The sequence below is a fragment of the Biomphalaria glabrata genome, chromosome 4 (genome assembly GCF_947242115.1).
Source record: "Biomphalaria glabrata chromosome 4, xgBioGlab47.1, whole genome shotgun sequence".
In the NCBI taxonomy this organism is placed as follows: Eukaryota; Metazoa; Mollusca; class Gastropoda; family Planorbidae; genus Biomphalaria; species Biomphalaria glabrata.
This window is the reverse complement of record NC_074714.1, coordinates 13050583-13078558: the sequence shown is the minus strand read 5'-3', so window position 1 is coordinate 13078558 and position 27976 is coordinate 13050583. Positions and strand designations below refer to the sequence as shown.

At 37.8% G+C, this 27976-nt stretch overlaps 1 protein-coding gene and 1 non-coding gene across 4 annotated transcripts; both read right to left on the bottom strand.

Annotated features, from left to right (window-relative positions):
• Positions 1 to 1281: 1281 nt before the first annotated feature.
• LOC106052894 (leucine-rich repeat-containing protein 74B-like) lies at positions 1282 to 27377 on the bottom strand. 3 transcript variants are annotated; one of them, XM_056028077.1, is made up of 16 exons: positions 27275 to 27377; positions 26142 to 26636; positions 24813 to 24923; positions 22218 to 22292; positions 22016 to 22125; positions 20964 to 21071; positions 18056 to 18149; positions 17045 to 17175; positions 16020 to 16106; positions 14656 to 14771; positions 11912 to 11990; positions 10293 to 10382; positions 8785 to 8889; positions 2989 to 3147; positions 2646 to 2707; positions 1282 to 1638 (listed from the first exon to the last, which is right to left on the bottom strand). In XM_056028077.1, exons 2-16 carry the CDS (start codon positions 26476 to 26478, stop codon positions 1536 to 1538), a joined length of 1767 nt encoding a protein of 588 aa, XP_055884052.1. In that variant the 5' UTR covers positions 26479 to 26636; positions 27275 to 27377; the 3' UTR covers positions 1282 to 1535. The 3 variants fall into 3 exon arrangements, with proteins under 3 accessions (XP_055884052.1, XP_055884053.1, XP_055884054.1); XM_056028078.1 differs by having other exon boundaries at positions 27137 to 27320; XM_056028079.1 differs by having other exon boundaries at positions 1543 to 1672.
• Positions 3691 to 3762, bottom strand: Trnaw-cca (transfer RNA tryptophan (anticodon CCA)). Its single transcript has one exon. It is a non-coding gene; the product is annotated as a tRNA-Trp (tRNA).
• Positions 27378 to 27976: the final 599 nt, after the last annotated feature.

The window sequence follows — 27976 nt, the reverse complement described above, 5'->3', positions numbered from 1 at the left end:
AAAAAAGCAACGAAAGAGTCTTTTTGTTGATTCGAGTAAAAGAGAGAGAGGGGGTGGGGGGAGACAGATGTGATGATAAGATGAAGCGAGTGCAAAGGAAGAAACAAAATCTGGCTCTGGTATATTTCATTCTCATTAAAATCAGAGTCCCTGTTTACACCATAATCAGACTTCTCAGTTTGTTTCTCTACGTTTAAATCAAAATCAATTAAGAAAATACAATCTTTTTATAAAAACTTTTAACCAGACTGACAGAGTGTGTTGATATAAGTTTTTTAATAAAATAAACAAAACACACACACACACAAAACGGACTATAAATGAGTACTTGTGGAGATGGGCTACTCATAAACATCGAGCCGGACATTCACATCAAATCTTATCACGCTCATTCAAGTCATTCATTACAATGCTTATACCAACTAACTCGAATCTGTCTGTCTAGTAAAAAAGTGTGTACACCTTATTTCCCCGACACTCAATCTCGGATCTAGCTGAAATTTTACACAATTATTCCTTTTATCTGACAACACAAGAGTCAATAAAAAAATTTACCCATTAGCTAATTAGGTAATGGGAATTAATTATTTTGTTTGGTATCTCGAACAAGGGAAAGAATCTTTACTTGAGTGAAGTGTTGGTATAAGCTGATATAGTCCACTTTACAATCCTCTCTGGTCATAAGAACCTCACTAGCAGAGAGGTTAGAACGTCTGCCTGAGGTTGCTTGAGAACGAGTTCGAATCTAGGTTGTTCGCTTTTTTTTTGTTGTTGTTGTTGTTGTTAATGCTTTTAACCTATTACGATAAAATCCAATCCCAGATATTCCTTACTTTCTTCAGATATGTGATAGGATCCTAGCGTATTTAGAGAGCTAAAAAGATGAAATAACGCTAATCTATAACAATTGCTAAAAATATCAAATCCACTCTGTCTGTCTGGTGCAAATTTTGAGCACGCTATTTCTCCCATTTCCCATTCTCGGATCAAGTTGAAACTTTACACAATTATTCATTGTTTCTAACAAAAAATTAATCAATCAAAAATCTATCAAATTAAATAGTGGTAATTAATAAATTTTGTTTAATCGATGAGAAAAAAACTCTTATAGTATTGAGTTATATGGCTGTAAATCTATTTGATAAGTTTTTTGTTTTTTTTAAGTATATTTTATATTTCTTGTTTATTTGAAATGTGCTCTTTTATTTAATAATTAAATTAGTATAAACAATATAAACATTTTGATTTATTCTACAAATGTAATTTTTATTAATACTAGAGATTGTCACAAAAAGTACATATGCAGTTCAACATTTTGTCAACGTAAGTTTGCAGTCAAATATTGGGTCAACGTGATTAAATTTGTAGTACAAAATTTGGCCCATATAATTTTGTAGTTTAACATTTTGTCAACGTTATTTTGTGTCCAAGATTTGGTCAATGTAATTTTCAAGTCCAACATTTGGCATTATCTAAGAATATTATTGAGAAATAATCCAATATCATAACAAAAATGCTAATGACAAATACATTTTTCAAACATCTCCATCAAGGTCTTCCAGCTCTGTATTCATCAGTAAAGGAAATGTCACTTTTGGCTTCTCTCCTTTATTTAATTTCTCACCAGTGAAGATCTCCCTGCGAAAAGCAGACACGATTACTTCAAAGTTGTCTGTGAATGTATAAGTTTCATATAATTGTGCAATTCAAGACAGCTGATGGGAATAAAAGAAACATAGGGTATATTAATTTACTCAATGCACTAATTGTAGAACTGTTATTTTTGATGAAGGACTTTCCGTTTCAAAACAATAATATTAATGTATTACAAAAATAAATTAAAATTAAATTATAGCTTTTATATAGCGCTATGGCCCAATCTCATTTGAGGACCAGAGGGGAGGGGGTCTCTGGGAGAAGGTTTTTCGGTGCTGCCTTTAGGCGCTCAGTAAACACAACTCTGCTCGAGTCGGGCGTCGAACCTCGAGTCTCCTTCATAGGTGGCCAAGCCTAGCCAAGTTAAAGCGTACTTAGCCGCGACCACAAAATTATATTATACAAATATAATTAAAAATATAAATGCTTCTAGATGTTTTTATGTTTTCCATAATAGTTACGTAGTCATTAAAGAAATGTACTTTCATCGTGTATAATTCTTTAGTTATAACGAAATATGTAGGCCCTGGTGCCTAATGCTTTAGCTGTCTATAGCAACGGTGTATTTCTTTAGGATGATTGCCTTCTCCTGCCGTCAGGATGAGCTCAAGGTTCATCTTCGGCAGTCCTTCAGAAGGTTTGTGCTTCACCTACGTTTATCCCTTAGTCTGTTGGACCGTTGGCATCCCGCAAGATTGGTCGACCGTCTTTCTCCATTCCTCAGTGTCTTTTGCATTGGATAAAACCTCTTTCAATAGCAGGCCCGTCCATTCTTTTATGTTGTCCTCCCATCGCTTTCTCTGTCTTCCTCTTCTTCTTTTTCCTGGTATTGTTACCTGAAGGAAGGTCTAGTATACTTCTTTAGCATCTCAATTCCTTTTTAGGATTGAGCTATGACTAATAATCTTTATTTTTGAAGGAGAGCCTGAAACTTGTTAAACAAACAAAACTCTACCTACAAGAATAAGGTCATTATAAACACGTTTTACCTGTAGTTGATTGTTCGTGTGTGGTCAAAGTCTAAACTCTGCACTAACAAGTCCAGGTACCCCTGGGGACATAATGCATAAATTGATTCAAATAGGCTGCTATTTAAGGATGATTGTTTGTAAAGCCAATATCAACTCTCCTTGTCTGTCTGGTAAAAATCTTATAATACACATTATTTCTCCCTCTTCCCATTCTCAAATCAAGTTGAAACTTTGTTCAAATATTTACTGTCGATAAAATCAATTTTAAAACATACCAATTCGTTAATTAATTAATCAGTACATTAGTGGTATTTAATTAATTTGTTATATAGAAAACGCCTCCGAGAAATAAAATGTTCACCTTTGGTAGACTACACCCAGCAGTTCGCAGGCAAATTTTAAAGTCTTCAATTGATAAAACTCCCGATGATTTAGAATCGTAAAGTCTTGTGACGTCATGTAAAATGTTGGCACGTTTGTCTTTAAAATGGCAAAACCATTTCTTAAGGCTTTCCAGAACCTAGAAATATATTTATATGACAAATAGGCATGTACAAAGAAAAATATATAAATCAGTTCAATTCCAATTGTAATGTCCATACAGTCTTATCAAAGTGCAAGGAGAGGTGCCAAACATCAAGGTTTTTAAGAAGTAGATTCGTGTATTGCTCTGACTTTATATACATGCCTACAAGATATTGCCGATGTTCGACTAATAATAATAATAAGGCTTGTCTTCGAGTCCGAAGATTAGTGAGGAATGCAGTATTTCCCGTGGCTGCGCAGCCCCAGCTGTGTCCTATATATATTGCCACATCCAGCGAAAACAAGACCATTGTTCGCAGGTGATCGATTTAGATTTTCTTTTCGCCGTCTGCGTTTGTCCTCGGCAGCGGATTTTCTTTTGGTCTCAAATGTGTATCCCGCGACCTTTGTGAGTGACCTCCAGTTGCGACTACTCCTAGGTCGCATTGAATCTATTTTTATTATTATTTTATTTTTCCAGGAACATTATCTAATTTATTAGTCGTGTCAAGACTTTGACACAAAAAAAAAAGTTAGCTGACCCCGACGTGATTTGAACACGCAACCTTCTGATCTGGAGTCAGACGCGCTACCGTTGCGCCACAGGGCCACCTGATTTCAGGATTGCTTTATATTTTGTTCTTCAATCAGCCATTTCATTTTACAACCCTTGTATAGAAAAAAAAAGTGTAAGTACAGCTCTGTATATGAAATTTTAAAAATAAAATAATTAAAGAGTATTAAATCTAAAAATAAAAGGATCGGGCAAATTAATGACAGTAGCGTAGCTAGGGTGGGGGGAGGGGTGTGGAAAATTTCAAAATCCCCCCGGGCCCCCACCTGAGGGGCCCACAAAATGAGTGTTTTTTTACATTAAATATAACAGAAAATGCAGGGGCTCCCATAGAGGTAAAGCCCCTCCCCCCCCCCCCCCACGGGCCCCAAATGATGAAAAATTCTTAGCTACGCTCTGATTAATGATCTCTAAATCTTAATTTTCCAATCGGTAGGCCTATATTATTTGATCTACAAGAGATTCTGATCTATGAAGATGATTGAGAAAGGCTACATTGCATGCAGTGACGTAGCAGCCATTAGGTCCGTCACAGTCACTAACACAAATTAAAGGCTCATAAGAGTCATTGAAGAAATACTTGTATGAAGTTGTAAGTGAATAAAGTGTAATGACATGATTGTTTTCAAAAGGCGACATAGGCCTGTAGCCTTCACCCTTACATTGAAACGTTTTCCCCAAATATCCTGATACTTACAGAAAGATTCAAATTGTTTGCTGTCACAATAAATCTTCGCGTTTCTAAAGGGGACGCGATCACCCACCATCATATCATATTATTGAACCCGAGCCAACTGCACATTGCTACGCCACTGGATAAATGTATAATTTTGTTTATTATGTATAATTAGCCCGTGGAGACATCGATAGTATATGACTCCTTTTGTCTCGAAAGGCAATGGATGCGCCCAAATGAGTCACTGGTTTGGGCTTAATCTTGAGACGGGGCAGAATCTGGTGTGGCTAATCAAGCCAATTCTAGAACGGCAGACTTTGCCACAATTCGTACATGTGTATGCCTCTGATTCTCAGCAAGGGTTGTCCCAGCACGCAGTCTGTCTCCATGCACTCCGGTCTTTGGCTATGTTTTCCCACATACTTTCGCTGATGCCTGAGGCTCTCATGTCTCGCTTGCAGACATCTCTATATGTTAGTCTTGGGCGGCCCTTGGGTCAGACTCCTTCCACAAGCTCAGCATATAAGATATCTTTCGGGATTCTACCATCTGGCATGCGGGTGACATGTCCGAGCCAGCGTAATCTTCTTTGTGTCAGGAGAGCCTACATGCTGCTCATATTGGCCAATCTCAAAACTTCCTGATTGGAGACATGGTCCCTCCAAGAGATGCCCATTATGCGTCTCAGGCAGCGCAAGTGGAAACTATTCAATCTGTGCTCTTGGTACATGTATGTTGACCAGCTTTCACTGCCATAAAGGAGAGTGCTCACAACACAGGCGTAGTAGACTAGGATTTTGGTCGCTGTGGTCAATTTACCATTTTCCCAAACGCGCTTGAGAGTTTTGCCAATGCTGTGGTAGCTTTTCCTATCCTTTTTGTCAGCTCGATGTCTAAGTCTAGGTTACTGACAATTGTTGAACCCAAGTAGGTAAATTCCTGCACCACTGAAAGGGTGTGGTTCCCAATTTGTATTATAGGTATTTCTGCGACGTCTTGTGCCAGGATTTCGGTCTTGGAGAGACTTATAGTAAGGCTAAACTCTTGACAAGCAGCTGCTAAGGCGTTCACTAGCTTCTGTAGACCTCCTTGTGAGTGAGATACAAGTGCCGCGTCATCGGCAAATAGCAGCTCCCTTATCAAGATACGACGCCTTTTCGTTTTGGCTTTAAGACGTGCCAGGTTAAAGAGCCTTCCATCGGATCTGCTATGGATGTATATTCCGTCTTCCAGGGATTTAAAAGCACTGGATAGTACGACTGAGAAGAAGATGCCAAATAGTGTAGGGGCCAGTACACGTCCTTGTTTTACACCGCTCTTAATGGAGAATGGCCTGGAGGAAGAACTTTCAAACTGAACGGTGCCCTGCATATTTTCGTGAAAAGCTGACACTAGTTTTCTTAACTTATTTGGGCAGCCGATTCTCTCTAGTACAGCACAGTGAGCAAACAGACCGCTTCTGCTAACAAGGTCAAAGGCCTTGGTCAAATCAATAAATGCTATGAAGAGGGGCTGCTTTTGTTCTCTGCTCTTCTCCTGTAGCTGCCGCAGAGAGAAAATCATATCTGTTGTAGATCTACCTGCCCTAAAGCCACATTGCAACTCTGGATAAACACGATCTGCCAGGATCTGTAATCGCTTTAGTAATACTCTAGCAAAAGCCTTTCCGACTATGCTAAGCAGTGAGATGCCTCTGTAATTGTTACAATCAGAGCGGTCGCCTTTATTTTTATAAATTGTAACAATGTTGGAGTCTTTCAATTCCTGGAGGACCATTCCTTGTTGCCAGCACAAGCTTAGCAGTTCATGGAGTGGTTTGATTAGGGCATGTTTTCCAGCCTGAATTACTTCAGCAGGAATGCCATCTCCTCCGGGTGTTTTTCCATGTGCAAGCATGTCAATGGCAATGCTCAGCTCCTTTACTGTGGGCGTTTCGTCTAATTCCGTCAAAACTGGAAGTGATGGGAAGTTGGAAACAGCATTTGGTGAGATGGCGTTTTCAATCTGGTAGAGTTCTGCATTGTGTTCTACCCATCGCACGATCGCTGATGATTGAGCCATCTTTTGACTTGAGCGGAGCACACTTGCTGGTGTGAGGTCCAAAGGCTTTTCTTATGCCCTCATATAGTCCTCTTATGTTACCACAGTCGGCACAAGATTGAATATCTTCGCATAGCTCCTGCCAGTATTTGTTAGCACACTGTCTCGCTACTCTTTGGGCATTGTTACGTGCAGCTCTGAGCCTTTTTAAGTTGCTTGGGGTGGGATCTTTCTTGTAGATTAGCATGGCTGCTCTCTTGTTCGTAGTGGCAGTTTCCATTTCTGGTAGACTAGCTTCAAACCAGTCTTCGCTTTTCTTGGTTTTGTTTCCAAAGACCAGTGATGATGTTTGGTAGGTCACGCATAAACGTCCAGCTTTTTTTTACCTCAGTCACAGAGAAGTTTTTAAAAGCTTCCTCTAATTTGTTCTCAAATTCGGTGCAAAGATCAGGATTTTTTGTGCTAGTAGTATTCAGGCGTGTTTTTCTTTTTCCCTGTGATGTGTGGATCTTAGTTGGCAGCAGTCTTGTCCGGCAGGACACTAATGTATGATCAGTATCACAATCCGCGCTTTGGTAGCTACGTGTCAGCAGTATATTTCCAATGTCCTTTTTTCGTGTCAGTATCATATCCAGCTGGTGCCAGTGCCCAGACCTAGGGTGCCTCCATGAGACACAGTGCTGTGTTTTTTTTCTGAAGTATGTGTTGGTAATGCAGAGCTTATGGTATGTGCAGAATTCAAGCAGTCTTTGTCCGTTCTCATTCATCTTTCCGATTCATAAAAGCCCAAGACAGTCTGGCCAGGTAGTGTGATCTGATCCTACTCTGGCATTGAAGTCACCTAGAAGGATCATATATTCTTTTTGAGGAATGTTTGCAATGGCTTCTTTGAGGTCTTCATAGAACTTGTCTTTGTCCTCCTGAAGCGAGCATAGTGTGGGGGCATAGGCACTAATTAGAGTGACTTTTCCATATGCTGTCATCATATTTATGCTTAGTAGCCGTTCCGAGCCACCAACTGGAGGGACTATCATGGGAAGAAGACTGTTCTTGACAGCAAAGCCCACACCATGTATTCGAGTCTCATCCTGTGCTTTCCCTTTCCAAAAGAAAGTGTAGTCAGTCTCGCGGAGCATGCCGTTTTCGGCCAGTCTGGTTTCTTGCAGGGCTGCAATGTCAATATGTAGCCTTTTTAGCTCGTTGTTTATAACTGCCGTCTTCCTTGCATCGTCGATCTGCCTTAGATCATCAGTGAGACCAGGACACATTGTCCTGACATTCCAAGTGGCCAGTCGCATGACAGGGATTTTCTTTTTTAGTTTAATTTTTCTTCTTTTGTTGCTTGGTGCAAGTTTCCAGCCTACTTGTCATTTTAAACTAAGCTCTAAGCACCCATTAGAGCAGGCAGGCTGTGGCGGATCAGCACCTAACTGACTGGGGGCTGCCCAGGTTGAGGCGGGCGGTAGCTGATCAGTGAGGCGCGAAGACCTCTCCCACCGTCAGAGACAACCCGTGGCGTCCATACATTACGCCAATCAAGTTGGACTTATAACCCGTAATTGTTGTCTCCCGTGTTGTTTTAGCCGCTTTGCAGCAGCACCAGAGTTTCCTCTCCGGGGCGCATTCCTGGGCCTTGGATAAAGGGGTCATGGGTGGCCCATGCGTCATGATCCCTCTCTTGACCTTGCTGATGTGATCCAAAGGAACGCATCGCATTACATTTGGCACCAACTCAGTTGCAGAAGCTGCCGGAGGGAATTTCGTAGCTGATACTCCCAACGCCTAAGGGGCTTCACTCCTGATTTCACCTCGAGGTTGTCTCCTGAAGCCTCAGTACCGCAAGGCAGCGGGGGTTTGAAGTCAGAGTACCCCTCTCCTAGATGAACTGCCTTACTAGGCTGACGATCTCCATCTGCCCGAAGCTCCCGGTTTTGTGGCGCCAGGTATCCGCCTTCATTGATAGTATTATTAGTTTTAAAAATGCTTACTCAAATTTTAAGGCCAAGGCTTACTGTTACAAAATCCCCAGGACTTGCAAAATTATTTCAACAAGGAATCAAACCAGGAGAAAGGATGAAAGGCAAGAATCTGAACGACGGGTAAACATTGTCAAAAACTTTCTCGGAGTGCTCTTGTCACAATGTTCTTGTCGCGTAGTCACCCTCTAGTCACATTGTTTTCACGTGTGTGTGTGTATGTGCATCACGCGTGTGTGTGTGCGTGTGTTTAATTTTAATATTTATTGTTTTTTTTTTGTTTCCTATTGTTTATTTCACTTTTCAAATGAACTCATGAAGCAATGGTTTAATGACTGGGTCGCTAGTGCAAATACAACTGAATACCATCTCCCTGTTGAGGCGTCCGATGTCACCTTGCAAGACAACTTTCTCTTTGAACACCGGCAGTTTCTGGAGTAATTCCACTGTACTCTTTGAGACCACTAGACCCTACAGGATGTAACAAGATAGGTACAAGATACATTTTAACATGTAACAAGATAGGTACAAGATACATTTTAACATGTAACAAGATAGGTACAAGATACATTTTAACATGTAACAAGATAGGTACAAGATGCATTTTAACAAAGCTTGGATCAACTCACTCTGTCTGTCTGTCTGTCTGTTGAAAAATTTGACCTCGTTATTTCTCCCACCCAATAGCGGATCAATTGACATTTTGCACAATTATTTCTTCTATTTGACAAATCAATAAAAAAACACCACTTGGTTAATTACTATTGGTAATTAAGTATTTTAATTGGTATCTTGAACAAGGGAAAGGGTGAAAAAATTAAACTTTAACATTATACTTATTAGGTGGATAAAGCGATCAGACTTAACTATCAAAATCAACCAACTATGATATACAACTTCAGTATGCTCACTTTTCATTATTGTTAGAGATGAGAGATGTTTTTTTGTATCTAGTTTTCTGAAGCCCCTCTAATTTATGCGCTCTGGACTGTCATCTTGATGGTCCCGGGTTCGAACACTGCCCTCCGCCATCCTCCCGACGTGTTGTAGGAGATTTGGGCTACGGTGAAATCATTTTAGAATAGGCAGAAACGTCCGAGAAAACAAACCATGCTGTCGGTAAAATGTTGGATGATAATGAGCTAACTAGAGACTAGTTTGACCTCACAGAAAGAGAGAGACCAAGAGAGAGAGACAGAAACAGAGAGAGAGACAGAGAGAGAGAGAAAGAGACAGAGAGAGAGAGAAAGAGACAGAGAGAGAGACCAAGAGAGACAGAAACAGAGAGATACAGATAGAGAGAGAGAGAGACAGAGAGAGAGAGAGAAAGAGACAGAGACCAAGAGAGACAGAAACAGAGAGATACAGATAGAGAGAGAGAGAGAAAGAGACAGAGAGAGAGAGAAAGACACATAGAGAGAGACCAAGAGAGACAGAAACAGAGAGATACAGATAGAGAGAGAGACAGAGAGAGAAAGAGACAGAGAGAGAGAGAAAGACACAGAGAGAGACAGAGAGAAAGATACACAGAGAGAGAGAGAGAGAAACAAAGAGAGAGAGAGAGAAAGAGACAGACAGAGAGAGAAAGATACAGAGAGAGAAACAGAGAGAGAGAGACAAAGAGACAGAGAGAGAAACAGAAAGACAAAGGCAGAAGAGAGACAGAGACACAGAGAGAGAGAAAAACAGAGAGATAGGCGGAGGCACAGTGAAAGAGACAGAGAGAGACAGAGAGAGAGAGAGAGTGAAATAAAAAGAAAGATAGAAGAAAAAAAGAGAAAGAATATAAAATGTATATTTAGTTTTCTGTTTTCAACGAAGTTTGTGCATGAATTATCCAGAAAGGTAAATCCACACAAGAAACGTCCACTGACCTCGATCGAAAGGAAATTGAAAGACGCATGACTCTCCATTACTTTCAGTAGACGCTGGACACATTCTTCACTCAGTGGGTTTCTGTTGAGCTGTCAAATCAAATAATATATTGCACAAATATGGGGAATGTAGTAAGTGTAATGCTGTATGTGAGGATTTCATATGGAGTAAGAAGTCGGACTGCCTAAAGAAATACTTCACAAACAAAATAGTTTTAAAATCCTTTTTAAAAACTCCGCACTTACAATTATATCTCTCAATGATTTAAAAGTTATTTCCCTTGTTCGATATCAAACAAAATAATTAATTTCCAATTATTAATTGACTAATTGGTTAATTTTAAATTGATTCATTTTCTTTAGGTACAATAAATAATTGTTTAAAGTTTCAACGCGTTCACTTATATAAGGGGACGATGCCCTACAAATTTCCCAGTATATGTGAATACTGACGGATTATATAATTTCCCTTTGTTGGTATCAAACAAAATAATTAATTACCAATATATATTTGACGGATTTGTTAATTATTTTTATTGTTTCATGTCTCGTAAATGACGATGAATAATTGTGCAAAATTTCAGCTTGAGTCGAGATTGGGTGTAGGAGAAATAACGTATGCAAACATATAACCAGACAGACAGACAGACAGAGTTGCTATAAGCTTTGTAATAAACATGAACGCACGAATGTCAAGACAAAGAAATACTAAAGAAAAACTAGTAGACATCATGCTATTGAAAACAAATTTGTACCAGACACCTGCGCCTGTACTCCCTGTAGTCAGTATGTAACGAGTTATATATGAACAGCATGCTTTCTCTGATTCACAGACATCTGGTTCACAGACAACTGGTTCACCTACAACTGGTTTACAGAAAACAGGTTCAGCGAATTTCAATCTCGAAAGTAGATTCCCCCAACAAATCTCCCGACAAATGGTTGTTATTGTATGGACCTTTCATTAAAGTCAATAGTGACAGCAACAAATATTACTCACAACCTGCTAGCTTGTTAAATCTGCGTTCTGCAGATAATAACAGCAATTCGGTACATTTCCTCACATAGCATGGCAGATTTATATATAGCGTTGTTCGAGTTGATAGGAACTGATATTCTGCTAAGAACAACTGGAAGAACTGGAGGGATTTCGTTACCATTATGCGAATTGTCACAGCATCCCTACGACGAACTGTCACAGCATCCCTACGACGAACTGTCACAACCCCTACGACGAACTGTCACAGCACCCCTACGACGAACTGTCACAGCACCCCTACGACGAACTGTCACAGCACCCATACGACGAATGTCACAGCACCCATACGACGAATGTCACAGCACCCCATACGACGAACTGTCACAGCACCCCCTACGACGAACTGTCACAGCACCCATACGACGAATGTCACAGCACCCCTACGACGAACTGTCACAGCACCCATACGACGAATGTTAAGGGACAAATGATGATGATAATGGTGATGATGATAGTAAACTTATGTTGCCCTTGGCACCTAATTTTATCATCAACTTACAGATGGTGCTGCATTTTATGCGATCAAGGTACATGTAGTTAATATCGACTCAAGATAGAATGTTAATGGATCTTGACTTACACTCAAAGTTTCCAAGGCGACGTTTTTCTTTAGACCAAAACAAAGTTTTTTTGCACAGTCGTGGTCAAGGCGATTGTTGCTGTAGATAATAACATATATTTAAATATTTAGTATATTTAAATACATCAGTGCATTTTTAAACTCAAATATGACCAAATATACAGGCCCAACAAACTTCAGTTAGTTAGGTAATATCCCCCCGAAGAATTGGCTCTAAGGGATTAAAAAAAATTAAGTTCCACTTTCAGACCTTGAGATCTAAGGCACAGATGATGTAATGATCGTCTGTTTCTGAGGTCCTTGCTTAACGAGGATGTCATGTGGCCAGCACAATGACCAACCCCATTAACTTTTCCCCAACTAATGTCAGATAACCATTAATAAAGTTGGGTGGATTCAAGGGCGGCCTGAAAATCCGAGATTCCAGCCTTCACCAGGACTCGAAGAAGAGACCACACACCAACCTCGGCACTAAGGGTGGTGTGGTTCTAATATGGCAAATGCACATGGTTGTCCAAACATAACACACACATATACTGAAAACATTATACGTTAGCTCCCTCCCAACGCACAAAAACACACAGACACAGTCGCGACTGCACAGCTCAACCTCTCACAGCATTGTTTTATTCCAGCCAAATTAAAATATTCATCAAATAGGCGAGCTGAAGGTATTAGAAACATCACTACCCACATTGGATCCTAGAATCACTACCCACATTGGATCATAGAATCATTACCCACATTGGATCCTAGAATCACTACCCACATTGGATCCTAGAATCACTACCTACCTTAGGTCCTAGAATCACTACCTACCTTAGGTCCTAGAATCACTACCTACCTTAGGTCCTAGAATCACTACCTACCTTAGGTACTAGAATCACTACCTACCTTAGGTCCTAGAATCACTACCTACCTTAGGTCCTAGAATCACTACCTACCTTAGGTCCTAGAATCACTACCTACCTTAGGTCCTAGAATCACTACCCACATTGGATCCTAGAATCATTACCCACATTGGATCCTAGAATCACTACCTACCTTAGGTCCTAGAATCACTACCTACCTTAGGTCCTAGAATCACTACCTACCTTAGGTCCTAGAATCACTACCCACATTGGATCCTAGAATCATTACCTACATTGGATCCTAGAATCACTACCCACATTGGATCCTAGAATCATTACCCACATTGGATCCTAGAATCACTACCTACCTTAGGTCCTAGAATCACTACCTACCTTAGGTCCTAGAATCACTACCTACCTTAGGTCCTAGAATCACTACCCACATTGGATCCTAGAATCACTACCCACATTGGATCCTAGAATCACTACCCACATTGGATCCTAGAATCACTACCCACATTGGATCATAGAATCACTACCCACATTGGATCCTAGAATCACTACCCACATTGGATCCTAGAATCACTACCTACATTGGATCCTAGAATCACTACCCACATTGGATCCTAGAATCACTACCCACATTGGATCCTAGAATCATTACCCACATTGGATCCTAGAATCACTACCTACCTTAGGTCCTAGAATCACTACCTACCTTAGGTCCTAGAATCACTACCTACCTTAGGTCCTAGAATCACTACCTACCTTAGGTACTAGAATCACTACCTACCTTAGGTCCTAGAATCACTACCTACCTTAGGTCCTAGAATCACTACCTACCTTAGGTCCTAGAATCACTACCTACCTTAGGTCCTAGAATCACTACCTACCTTAGGTCCTAGAATCACTACCCACATTGGATCCTAGAATCATTACCCACATTGGATCCTAGAATCACTACCTACCTTAGGTCCTAGAATCACTACCTACCTTAGGTCCTAGAATCACTACCTACCTTAGGTCCTAGAATCACTACCCACATTGGATCCTAGAATCATTACCCACATTGGATCCTAGAATCACTACCCACATTGGATCCTAGAATCATTACCCACATTGGATCCTAGAATCACTACCTACCTTAGGTCCTAGAATCACTACCTACCTTAGGTCCTAGAATCACTACCCACATTGGATCCTAGAATCACTACCTACCTTAGGTCCTAGAATCACTACCTACCTTAGGTCCTAGAATCACTACCCACATTGGATCATAGAATCACTACCCACATTGGATCCTAGAATCACTACCCACATTGGATCCTAGAATCACTACCCACATTGGATCCTAGAATCACTACCCACATTGGATCCTAGAATCATTACCCACATTGGATCCTAGAATCATTACCCACATTGGATCCTAGAATCATTACCCACATTGGATCCTAGAATCACTACCCACATTGGATCCTAGAATCACTACCCACATTGGATCCTAGAATCACTACCCACATTGGATCATAGAATCACTACCCACATTGGATCCTAGAATCACTACCCACATTGGATCCTAGAATCATTACCCACATTGGATCCTAGAATCATTACCCACATTGGATCCTAGAATCATTACCCACATTGGATCCTAGAATCATTACCCACATTGGATCATAGAATCACTACCTACCTTAGGTCCCAGAATCACTACCTACCTTAGGTCCTAGAATCACTACCTACCTTAGATCCTAGAATCATTACCTACCTTAGATCCTAGAATCACTACCTACCTTAGGTCCTAGAATCACTACCTACCTTAGATCCTAGAATTACTACCTACCTTAGATCCTAGAATCACTACCTACCTTCGGTCCTAGAATCATTACCTACCTTAGATCCAGCATCTTAAGAGTTTTGTTGACTGATAGACTTCTCTGTAAAGCTGTTGTTCCTTCAATTCCAAATCCGTTCCAAGACAAATCTAGCAGCTCCATCGTTTTGTTCAACTACACATTGATTTAAAAAAAAAAGTAGTTTTGTGTCTATTTCTTTCAAATGACTACAGAGTAGACTACAAAGATTGAATGGAAGCTAAACCTAAGATATAAATGAAAGATTTCGTGCCTGTCATTTACAACTTATTGACCTACACTTGCGCAAACTAGAGCATAGCTAGATACATTAGTCAAATCTGAAGGGCTAACTTAGAGCATAGCTAGATACATTAGTCAAATCTGATGAGCTAACTTACAGAAAACCTCTTTATGGCAAAGATTGGAATTTAACAAGATTTTTTTGTTTTCAATTTAGGCTTATGTCTTCATCAGGGGCGGACTGGGTGTCAAAATCGCCCCGGGCATTTTTTTACAATCCGGCACACAAATTGTATAACATTTGATGATAATCTAATTCTAGGTCTACCTGTCTTCAAAATTATTATGTTAAGTTGACAATGTATCGATAACTACACATGATCTATATCTTTAGGCCTATAAGAAATATAAGCCTTATGTTGCTTTTTAATCGCTAAGTGTGTAGGCCCTAAAAGGACGAAGCCTATAAGAAGCACTGTCTACGGTTGTAGGCTTTTACATTACTTTGGAAAAATGCGTTAGATTAAATTAGTACTAAGCCCTACACTGTAGAGCAGGGTTTCTCAACCTGTGGGTCGCGACCCCCTTAGGGGTCGATTGACGATTTGCCAGGGGTCGCCTAAGACCATCGAAAATATGGATTGTTATTGTCTACTCTTCTATTGCTGTATGTGTGGGGGTGGGGGTGGGGGTCGCGGCAGAGTGGGGGATTGTAGAAAAGTTCGCCAGGCATAAAAGGTTGAGAACCGCTGATGTAGAGTCTGTGTAAAAGTTTCTTTTTAAACATGTCGCTCTGAGGGCGCCTTTTGTACGAGAATATAATAAAACCTTTAGCAATTTAATATGTGCCATACTGACATCTATGCGGGCCTTTCGGTGGTCCTACCGCCCATTTTGTACCGGCCCATCGGGCATTTGTCCGAATGCCCATAAAGCCTGTCCACCCCTGACCTCCAAAATGAAAAAAAAAAACTCTCATGAATTTTTTTTATTTTGAAGAGAGTGGCAGACTCAGGTCTCTAGTATTTATAATCGGCATCTCCGTTCTATAATGTATGTTATAATAAAAGTATCTGGCGCTTTTATTTAGCTTTAAATCGAGATGAAACATTTTGAAAGACTACAGATGCCAATAATTTGCTTATAATTATAAAGACATACTCTCAAAGCGTTGGCGATTGCAACCGCTCCTTGTCTTCGTAAACTATTCCAGCTTATGTCCACGTCGGTCAAACTTTCATTCACAGCCTGTGCAAATAACAAATGAAAACATGAAATCTAAAATAAATTCATGGTCCTGACCGCTCATTCATTCATTCACTCACAATCACTAATTCTCCCACTTGTGGGTGATAAATTACAAAAATTAAGCCTTTTCTTACCTAACTTAAGCCTGGGACAGATCGAAACGGCAGGGGTTAAATTTACCAAAAAGAACTTTTTTTTCGAAACTATGAAATTTTGGGGTGGGGATCGTTGTAATGCAGGCCGTTTATTGAGTGATTGAAGAGTGTTCCGGACGAAAAAAACAAACATATACGTTGCCAACTATTTAAACCGTAGCGTTACACAGGTACCAACTAGGCATTTTATAAATATTTGTACACCAATGGATACAGTGCTGCTGTCTGAGTATTGTGATCAGAAGTCTAGAACAGTAAACTTTCCTTCATATCCCTCAAAGAGTGTGCTCTAGTATGCTCTATGATCAGGGGTCAATCATGAAAAAAAACAATCGCGCCAACTGTGGATAATTGAACGTACATATTTTATTATTGCAGAGAGCTGTCTTTAACGGTTAATCGAACCACACCGGCGTATGATCATTTAATTATCAAAAAACCGTAAGATTCGACTAAACGAACATTTCGTGTATTACGGAATAGATATATGTGGGCCTACTTTAGGATTCGTTACTACTAAGCGGCTGATCCAATCAGCCACCTTTTCATTAGGTCTGGGATAATTAGCTGTCACTATATTAACCCCAGCTTATTGAGCTTAATAAGCTCTTAGTTCGACATTTTTTAAAAGTAGTTCCAATAATGGCTTCTTTTAAACTTACTAAGCATAAAACTAAGTATTAGAAATAGTAGTAGGCCCCTATATTAAATAATTAACCTAAACAATAAACATACAAACGTGGGCAATTAGTTTTGTAGCCCACTGACAAATGTTTATCTTACCAAAGCTCTGCCGATATGAATGGCTCCAGTTATGGAGAACTCGTTATGGCTGAGATTTAAACCCGTCAACGACGTGTTGTTCTTCAAAGGATCTATGAAAAGGTAGCCATCTTTGTCACCTAAATGGTTGCCTAGCAGCAAAGATTTTGAACAATGAGTACAATTACAACCTTATTTGGGATTTTCACGCATACACACAATTAGATTTTTATCTTATTAAAGCAATAAATTCAGTAAGACTAGAAAATAAAAGAGAAAACGATATGTAGACATGTAGTGACGATATAATGAAAGATAAAGGACAACGTAAAAATGAAAAGACGAAGAGGAGGAAAGATTTTAAAATACATAGGTCATAGTCATAACACACAATAGCGAGAGGTTGTGTTGCCAACTAATTGACTAGTCCAACAAGGGAAAGAGTTTAAGTATTTCAAAGTGCACACAAATTGTCACAGTGACTATAAAAATAGACCTACTTTGTTAGTCCATTATTTCATATGTTTTACTAGGATACATGGATTTTCAAGCGATTTTACAAGGCATATTCCTTGTTCCATATACTAGGACAAATTTGCACAAAAGCTCCTTCTTCCCTACTGTAATCGAAGCATGGTATGGGTTGCCTGAGTCAGCCAGAAAAAACAAAGACTTGGCAGAATCTAAGTCATTGGTAAACATGCATGACTAGATTGACCTAGGAACACGCGTAGGACGTAATCATCTTTTTTTTTAAGTAACGTCTGCCTTTGATAAGATAAGATAAATGTTATAATGCAGTACTTAAAAATTATTTTAATTATCATAGGGACTATAAAAATACTTTGCTTGTCAATGCTTTCGTATTCTTTATTAGGATACATAAAAATATTTCCATTTTCCTCCATGTATGAACACCTCCAAAACAGAGATGATACAGGAAAAAAAATTGGTAAAGATTATTACTTTTTTATAAACATTTTAAGGGTAGATCTGAACTGTGTTCCTAACCCATCACAAAACAGTGTCTACCTGCTAACGATAAATCTTTTAAAGTGGTATTCAACTCCAGCATGTCACAAATGGCTGCCAAACCTTCGGATCCAATGTTGTTGTTGGACAAATTCTGTTGATAATGAGAAAATAAATGTTTTTATTGACTCTGAAAGAAATCATCGGACGATTATTTTTTGTGTTTTTGTTTCATCCGGCGAAAGCTTTGTGGCTGAGACGTTAATCATTGATGCAACATAGGACTAAATTTTATCTAAGAAGACATGGAAGTCCAGTTATAGTGTGATTTCTGTTTATATATATATATATGCTAAAAGTAAACATTAACATAACATTAAAAAATCCCTTAAAAAAAACAAAGCTTATCTATGGCATATCTCTCATTTATGCAGAAGTTATTTTCCTTATTTCATATAAACATGAGTTTATATTCCATATAAACAAAATAATTGATAACCAATAATTAAATGACTAAGTAATAGAAATAGAGTGTACAATTATCTAAGGGGAGAAACTCTACATATTTAGACGTATCTGTAAATACGAAGAGAGTGAGTTAATATAAGCTTTGAAACAAAGAATATATCAGACAAATGTCGTTATATAAGTAATTGTTTTAAATTTACAATGCGCAGTTTCGAGTGTGTTCGCAATGTACATACAAGAAACATCTAAAATACTTTTTTTTTAAACCTTTGCTTCTTTTGAATGAAATCGCATCAATTACTTTGAATCAATCATGTAATCAATTTTTAACTAACTTCAAAAAATGTGTGCCATTGGAAATATTGTGTTTATTACTTTATTAATTGTATTGTTTTTAATAAGCGTGGACTTCATGTTTATAGCGCCATGATACAATCACTTTGGTGGACAATTTGGGAGTGGGCGGGAATCTGGGAGAAGGTTTCCGTGCTGCTTTTTCAAAAACTATAAAAAAAAATTCTGAGTCTCAATTCGAACTCGAGGTCTCAAGCCTCCACGATATAAGGCCGACGTGTTTAGCCACTGAGCTATTCAAGTACTTATAAAAATAAAAGGTTTTATAGTCTATTGTTTGTTAAAACTTTTTATTGAACGACCTAATTCTCTACACAAGGTTTATCTTAGTACATTTTCTAATTAAAAAAAAAAATGTTTTTAATTACGACTGATTGTTTAACTAATTGCTTAAAATTATTTTATTCACATGTTGCCACTGACAATGAATATTTTTTCATAGTTTCAACTTGATCTGGCAATGAGTAGTGGGAGAAATAACGTATAAAAGTTTCCACCAATAGAGACAGACTTATTTGTTATACGCTTTGTAAAAAGAATTTTATTAATAAAAGCCATAAGCCAGGTAATTTTCTGGTGGCATGTAAGGGAATTACTTTCATTGTTCTAAAAATAAATAAATAAAATATATAAACCTTAAACTAAAAATGGACCAGCTGGAGAAAAGAACTAAAATCTCTAAACTGTGCAACAATTGAATAATGAGTCTTTAGATTAAACTTCTGAAAATACCAAATGTATCTTCATCATCCAAAACCATTGAAACAAACATTTATTTGGAAGAATATTAGTGACATGTTATGGGAGTTGCTTTACCCTTGCAAAATCTGAAATCGCTATGGAGGATGGTCTGTAACTAACGTAAAGTCTGAAGTTTGTCTGTAACTAACGTAAGGTCTGAGGTTGGTCTGTAACTAACTTAAAGTCTGAGGTTTGTCTGTAACTAACGTAAAGTCTGAGGTTTGTCTGTAACTAACGTAAGGTCTGAGGTTGGTCTGTAACTAACGTAAAGTCTGAGGATGGTCTGTAACTAACGTAAGGTCTGAGGTTGGTCTGTAACTAACGTAAAGTCTAAGGATGGTCTGTAACTAACGTAAGGTCTGAGGTTGGTCTGTAACTAACGTAAAGTCTGAGGATGGTCTGTAACTAACGTAAAGTCTGAGGATGGTCTGTAACTAACGTAAAGTCTGAGGATGGTCTGTAACTAACGTAAAGTCTGAGGATGGTCTGTAACTAACGTAAAGTCTGATGATGGTCTGTAACTAACGTAAAGTCTGAGGATGGTCTGTAACTTACGTAAAGTCAGAGGATGGTCTGTAACTAACGTAAAGTCTAAGGATGGTCTGTAACTAACGTAAGGTCTGAGGTTGGTCTGTAACTAACGTAAAGTCTGAGGATGGTCTGTAACTAACGTAAAGTCTGAGGATGGTCTGTAACTAACGTAAAGTCTGAGGATGGTCTGTAACTAACGTAAAGTCTGAGGATGGTCTGTAACTAACGTAAAGTCTGATGATGGTCTGTAACTAACGTAAAGTCTGAGGATGGTCTGTAACTTACGTAAAGTCAGAGGATGGTCTGTAACTAACGTAAAGTCTGAGGATGGTCTGTAACTTACGTAAAGTCTGAGGATGGTCTGTAACTAACGTAAAGTCTGAGGATGGTCTGTAACTTACGTAAAGTCTGAGGATGGTCTGTAACTAACGTAAAGTCTGAGGATGGTCTGTAACTTACGTAAAGTCTGAGGATGGTCTGTAACTAACGTAAAGTCTGAGGATGGTCTGTAACTTACGTAAAGTCTGAGGATGGTCTGTAACTAACGTAAAGTCTGAGGATGGTCTGTAACTAACGTAAAGTCTGAGGATGGTCTGTAACTAACGTAAAGTCTGAGGATGGTCTGTAACTAACGTAAAGTCTGAGGATGGTCTGTAACTAACGTAAAGTCTGAGGATGGTCTGTAACTAACGTAAAGTCTGAGGATGGTCTGTAACTAACATAAAGTCTAACAGAGACTTTGTGTCCCACTTTTACTTAGACCTTCAAGTAGAATTTTTAAAAGCTTTAATTAGCCGCATTACAACCTACTTAACAACCTAATAAACTGCTTACCAATCAATCTCAGTTAAGGGCTATAATATATATCACTTACTAGGCTGACAAGTGTTTGATTCTCTTTTAACATATGAGCCAAATGCTGAGCTCCGATACTGTCTATGTGATTGTCTGTTAGATCCAACGTCTGGATGAATGTGTTCACCTGAAACATCCCAATGTGGAAGTAACGAAACCACTTTTGGAATTACAGGACATGTTGTAAAATAGATTTTTTAAGTAGATCAAATCTCGATTAATTTATTAAAAACTGGGACTTAAAACAATGTAAAGTGGAACACATCGCCTAATTAATACTATTATAGGCTATAACAAAAGTCTTACCTTTACGTGGAGGTGGGATAATACTTAATAAGAAAAATACAATATTTTGTATTTGACGCCATAGATAATTAAAGTAAATGAATTTTTAAAATTAATTAAAAAATTAATGAAGTGATTTTCTGAAATTATTATTTTAAAATTGTGTTGCCACGCAGCACGAGTTAATGTTCAAAATGTTAGCTCCAAGGAAAATTAAAAGTTCAAAATAATTTATTCCAATTTTTCATTCTTGAGTATGACAAAAGTGTTAGCAATTTTTAAAAAGTTAAATTTCTTTCTTATGATAAAAACCTAGAGGACCCAAAAATTCCTTGATAATCTGGTCAACCGTCAATGCAATGTAAAGGTTTTCTTCCTCTTGTCAGGAATGATCTTGCTCTTTTGATAAGACTTCTGACTGGTAGCAAATATTTTTAAAATAACTTTTATGCAGTGCAAATTTCATGCTTATAGCGTGCTCAGAGTGCTATTGTCCAATCTCATTTGTGGACTAGTGGGGGGTAGGAGATATCTGGGAGAAGGTTTTCCATGCTGCATTTAGGCGCTCTGTAAACACAACTCTGCTTGAGTCGAACATTGAACCTCCTTGATAGATAGCCAAGACAAATTAAACCAAACCCAAGCGTACTTAGCCTCCTTGGCCACACATCCCACATTTATTGAGAAACATATTTCCCTAAGCCTTAGGTCAGGCCGAAAGCTAAGTTTTTTGTGAGAAATGAAAGTTATAACCAATCTAGGACCAGAAAAAAAATAATCACTCGCCTGTAAAGCCAGTGCTAGAGGTTTAACTTTGTTCGTGGCTATGCACCTATGCTTTATTCGGACCACGTGATCTCCAAGATGGCGGGTCAAGTAAGAGATTGGTTCGACGTCTGCAAATGTATTTATTTTTGTAGTTATGAATGAACATTTTATGATCCAATTGTACTACTGGGTACCATAATACTTCTAGCTGTTAACTTACCGTAATGTTGGCAAAATTGTTTATATTTTTCTTTACCAAGGGGATCTTCCTCAATAATGTGTGAATTGTTTGATTCTGAAATGATGATTGTCTAACAGTAAATAGTTAACGTAGGTTTATTTATCTATTTATTAGATTTAATACAGCAGTAAAACAAAAACAAAATTCAAATGAGCAAGTAAAATATAACAAAAATACGTTTTAAAAATAACGCTTTTCAAAGAGGAATAACTGCCGATTTACAGCCAAAGGGCCTATATTTTAAAATTAATTAATTACCACTATTTATCTTGATTGATTTTTTAAATAATTTATGTTGTTAGGAACAATGAATAATTGTGCAAAGTTTCAACTTGATCCGAGAATGGGAAGCTGGAGAAATATCGTGTTCAAAATGTTGTACCAGACAGACAAACAGATTGAGTTAATATAACCTTAGTAAACAAGAATATCCTGTTAGCCTGAGATGAACTCCAATTGGTGGCAAGGCTGGAAGGATCAGTCCTCCCGTAGAGCCTTGGCGAGAAACTCTGCTGTTAGGCGTAGTGCCTTTAAGCTCCCATACAGGTCAAGTGACTCTGCAAACAAACTACCCCGCAGCTCTCGGAGCTGCGGACACTCTTGCAAGAGATGCGTCACTGTTTCCACCGACTCTCCACAGTGTCGGCAACGGGCATCAAAATTTGGTCGGAACCGGGATCCTGTTAGCCTACTTTTCTCATCCTGTGACAAAATGCAATCTCCTTTACTCAGGGAAAACTTTTACTTTTAAAAAACTAATTTCTCCTACAACGGAGCCACATTTTTTGTTTACGTAAAAGAAACAATTATTGGCTAAGTCGAGTCTTACTGGTTCAAGAGTGTTCGCCTTAGGCCAGGATTCAAACTCGCGATTTGTCACTACTCAAAATACAACGACGTCTTAAAACAAATTAAATTATTTAAAATTTCAAAACAAAGAAAAGATTACTTTGGGCAGGTCACCTCAAAAGAATTTCAAAGAACAGAGATAAGCCAAAATGGTAAAACGGCAAGAGCCAAAAGGCAGGCGCTCCAAAGGCGGACAACAAATACGGGTGGCTTGATGGTGTAGAGGCAGATCTACAACAGGTAAAAGTCCGAACATGGAGACAAAAAGCACAGGAGAAATCTAAATGTGTTGAAGCAGGTCGGGGCCCTCCGTGGGCTGTAGTGCGGCTGCCAAAGTGGGGATGGATGGGTAGTTGAAAAACGTCATTGAGATGTGTTCTACATTTATCTAGATTCTTCTTGAGAGAATGCTATTCCTGTCATCACCTTAGAGTTACAAGGACACTCCTGTCAATAGTCACCACCCCATAAGCTAAACGGTTGTTTCCCCATTCTCAGATGTTATACGTTTTGTCGAGATAGAATCATTCATCAAACGATTTCCCGTGCCTCTCAACTTTAGTCCAATGAAATTTACCTTAAAACTATTTCTATATTCATCATTACATGGAAACGCATAGGCTACTTTCATTGGGAATTTTTTTAAAATTATAAATGTAACATAATGTTAACATTAAATTCTCTTTGTGAATTAGTTTCGATATATTATGGAAAAAGTAAGTAGGTCATGTGGGTCTGGGGTTGGCTCGTGAAATATTGCAATTTTCTTTAATTTTCGAAGTTGAAGACCAGCCTTTTATATAGAGGAGAACCAATGTAGTTCATTGTGTATGAGACCGAATACTTTACAGCTGCAATCAATGTGCACAACTTAACTAAAGCTGCATTTTTATATTACATGTGTTTTTCACTGTAAGTGGATTGATGTATAAGCAGGGCCGGACTTAGGTTGATTTGACTGATTGCTTTAATTGGGCCCGGCGCCTGGCAGGTGCCCCGCAATTGACATGAGACACATCACTATCAGTCATGGCTCTTGTTATAAACTATTAAAGATGTAAAGGGTTAACATATTTAGTTTATCATATGATTGACGAAAAATTTAATTAACCCACATGCACTTATTGCGTTTGAGTTGCTCCCTATGCATGTTGTATAACAAATGTTGGTAAAACGATCTAATTAATAGTAATAGTTGCTATTGTAAAAAAAAACTTAGAAGAGGGGGCCTCGAAAGCATCCATTTAATTGGTTTCCGACTTTAAAAGATTAAGGGAAATAAAATAAACTTTTTATTGTTCATCATAGGTGAAAACTGAAGCAAACTTTAAATTATGGCACTAGTAAAACAAAAGATACAGCTATTTAAACACACATGTATAATACGGATGTAAGGAAGTAATGCAGCAATAATGATGTAATGTATATAGAAGTTAATCGAAAACAAATGATGATTTAATATATATTAAAGCAATGATGATTTAATGTGTATTGAAGCAATGAGTAGGTCTATGTCTTAATTCAACTATAATGATGTAATGTATATTGAAGTAATGATGATGCAATAATGCAGCAATGATGATGTAATGTAGTAATGATGATGCAGTGTAGCCATGTAGAAATGGTGACATTATATGTAGTCACGCAGTAATCATGAAGGATTATAACCAGAAACAAGAAATGCATGTACTTGATCTGTAGGACCAGCAATGTGTATTTACATACTGTCTGAAAGATCCACTTCCTCTGGAGTTTCTTGATCCCAGCTGTTGGCTAAGTCTGTCTGCCAAGCGTGTAGCGTTGGGTAGAGTGTAACCTTTTCTTTTCTCACTGGTACTGAGATTGTTACGGAAACGAAAATTGTAAATTTGAAAAACTAACGACAAGTCGAGATGGAACTAATTGATTAATTAATTGATTAATGTATGCCTACTTTCGACAATGTGGCCGAATAGTTTTATGTTCTGTAGTCGTCTAATCATGCTTGCCAGTAATTATTGTATCGATTTGTGTTTCAAACAAAACTTAAACAATACTCTGGACAAAGTACGAATATAAAAGCCTATCTTAGCAAGAACATTAAATGATCACTATCGGAGGTGACATGGAAAATGTACATTATATTTACATTACATTCAATGTATTAAAGCAAAGATAATTTTTTTATAATTTTTATCGTTATCAATAAGCTTGAGGTAAATGGAAAAGTCAAAAGCTTAGCTCCATGGCTGTTACTCAACCTTTTTTTTCCGGGCTGATAAATTCGTTGCACTTTATATTAAATAAAACTATAAACCTTTTTTTCTTCTTAAGAGCAAGTTTTAAAGGACGACTTCCAATGTAAGCTACTAGTTCATGAGAAAGTGTGAGATTTATGAAAAATAGTGTTTAAAAGATTACCTATTATATTAATCTGTTTGACCTTTACATCATCTGCCCTATAGACCACTAGTTCTGAAAGGGGGACTTTACTTACTTTACTATTATATTAAAATGATTTGTTAGTTTCTTTTAGTAAAAAATGTCGTTTTTACAAAGCTTATACTAACTCACTATGTCTGTCTGTCTGTCTGTCTGGTAAAACCTACACGTTATTTCTCCCACACGTAATCATCATATAAGATAAGACCCAATCTCGGATCAAGCTGAAATTTTGCACAATTATTTCTGGTACCTGACAACTAACTAATAAGTTAATCAAGTACTTTGCTTGGTATTAAACATTAACACAGATATCTCCTTCTTTATCCCTCCTTCCCTCTTCTCAACTTGTCAGACAAGTGATAGGATCATAGCACATTGAGAAAGCTATAAAAACATGAAATTGCGCTAAAGAAAAACAATTGGTAAAAATGTTTCCAATCGCACAGATTTACTATTGTTAGTCTAGATATATTAAAAATTTAACTACATGACTCATCCAAACTAATAGATACAAATACACTTAATGTAAGTTTTGTTTATGTTAAAAAATATTTTTTATGTTTTTCTATCTGTAAGTATGGAAAGCAGTTAATTTACAACTTTATATTTCTTAGGAAACTATATACCTACTCTTTTTGTCCGTAGGTGGACTGTGGTAAGAAGTGGTCAGTTGCTCTGAAGAATGTCCATCGATGCTCTTGACCAACGTGATTGGGCTGCTGATCTTAGAATCCACATCCGGAAAATCAGGCGATTCATCAGAGGCAAGACCACGCAGTGTCGGAACTCTCAAATGAGGTCTCTTCAAAAGTTCCCCTATTCGTGTGCCCGCTTCTGGTTTCTTACCTACAGCTGTGGTGGCTCTTACATGTTTGTTTTTCGGATAAACTTTTGGTGTCCTCTTTGGTCCTGCGCTTAAAGCTCGGAGGTGCCGCTGCATTTTTATGTCCAACTCCTGTTTTTCCATAATGGCTGTTCTCGGTTTTGTTTTAAAATTTGACAAATTTCTCAGATTACATTGAGATGAATGGATAAAATGTAGTAGAGATTCCAGTCTACGCTCGCAGGTTTTTATTTTAACTATCTCATATTGTTAATTTTAGCATTGCAGTTTGAGAAATAACTCTGAAACATTTTAAGTTTTATACATACAAATTTAAAAGCGTATTATAATAAAGTATTATTATTGTCTTTTGCATTGGATAACAAAACAAAATTCTTATGGTCCATTCTGAAATTACCAATGTAGGCCTATATTTTATATTGATCTCTAAGCTTATACGAAAGGGGCTTATATCATCAAATTGTGTCAGGATTAGAATCTAGGCCAGTCTACCTAAAAAGTGCTTTCTTTGTTTGTTTAAAACATTCGCATTGTTATGTATATTATTTACTTACTTCACTAAGCAAAAAAAAATCACATTTAAGTAATCAATTAATCAACTAATTTTGAAAAATAGGCCTTTTCCCTAGTTAAATCATAATTACTTCAAGCCTGTGAGTTAGACTTATCAGATCTGTAGTCTGAATAATTCATGTTACCACTATAGATGAAATTTAAAATGTCATAAAGACTCGATAACACTTTTTTATTTATTAATTATTATTATTATTTTGAAGTATACCATAACATATTAGTGTAATATTCCAATAAGAACAATGAAATCAACAAGTTCCTATAGAATATGAATCTGTCTATAATAAGACTTGTCTACAATAATAGCAAATATTTCACATAAGATTACACTCGATAACAAACTCACGATAGTAACACTAGTAAAGGAACAAATGTGTCTAGTCTGAATGACTATCTGTACTAAATTAAATTGTGGCTACAGGCTTGACACGGTTGAATGGGTTGTCACACATTATAGGAAATCAATTAATTGGGCCCGTGATATAGTTTTGGGAAACAATACAGAAGCTATCGTGTTGTTGTTTTTTAATATAATAATAATGGACCTAGTCACGCACAAACTTCCAATCACTGGAGAAAAAGTATCAAGAGCTTATGAGAGATCTTGTTATAACACTACAAACATACAAAAGTGATCGTGACGAGCGTTTGTGTTGTAGGACAATGTTCTCTTGTTTATTTTCTTCCTCAAAGAACATATAACTAAGTTATATTTTTATAATATGGCACACCCCAAATACACACACACACACATACAAAAACACACACACACATACAAACCGTAATCTTCTTGTCTGATTTAGAACGGCTGTGGATGTCAGACAAGGCTGGGGATGTTATGTGTGTAATTTTCGATTTATTTACATCTGGGAATTATTATTTTAGAAAACCCTGTACGATCAAATAGTACCGAGAATAGCAGTAGTCAACATTGATGTTTACTTTGAGGTTTACTTTGAAGTCCCGTTTAATTGCATCCACAAATAGAAGGTGTGGGCGACCAGTTTTGTTGTGCCTAACATGGTGAGTTGTCCTTAGAGATTGAATT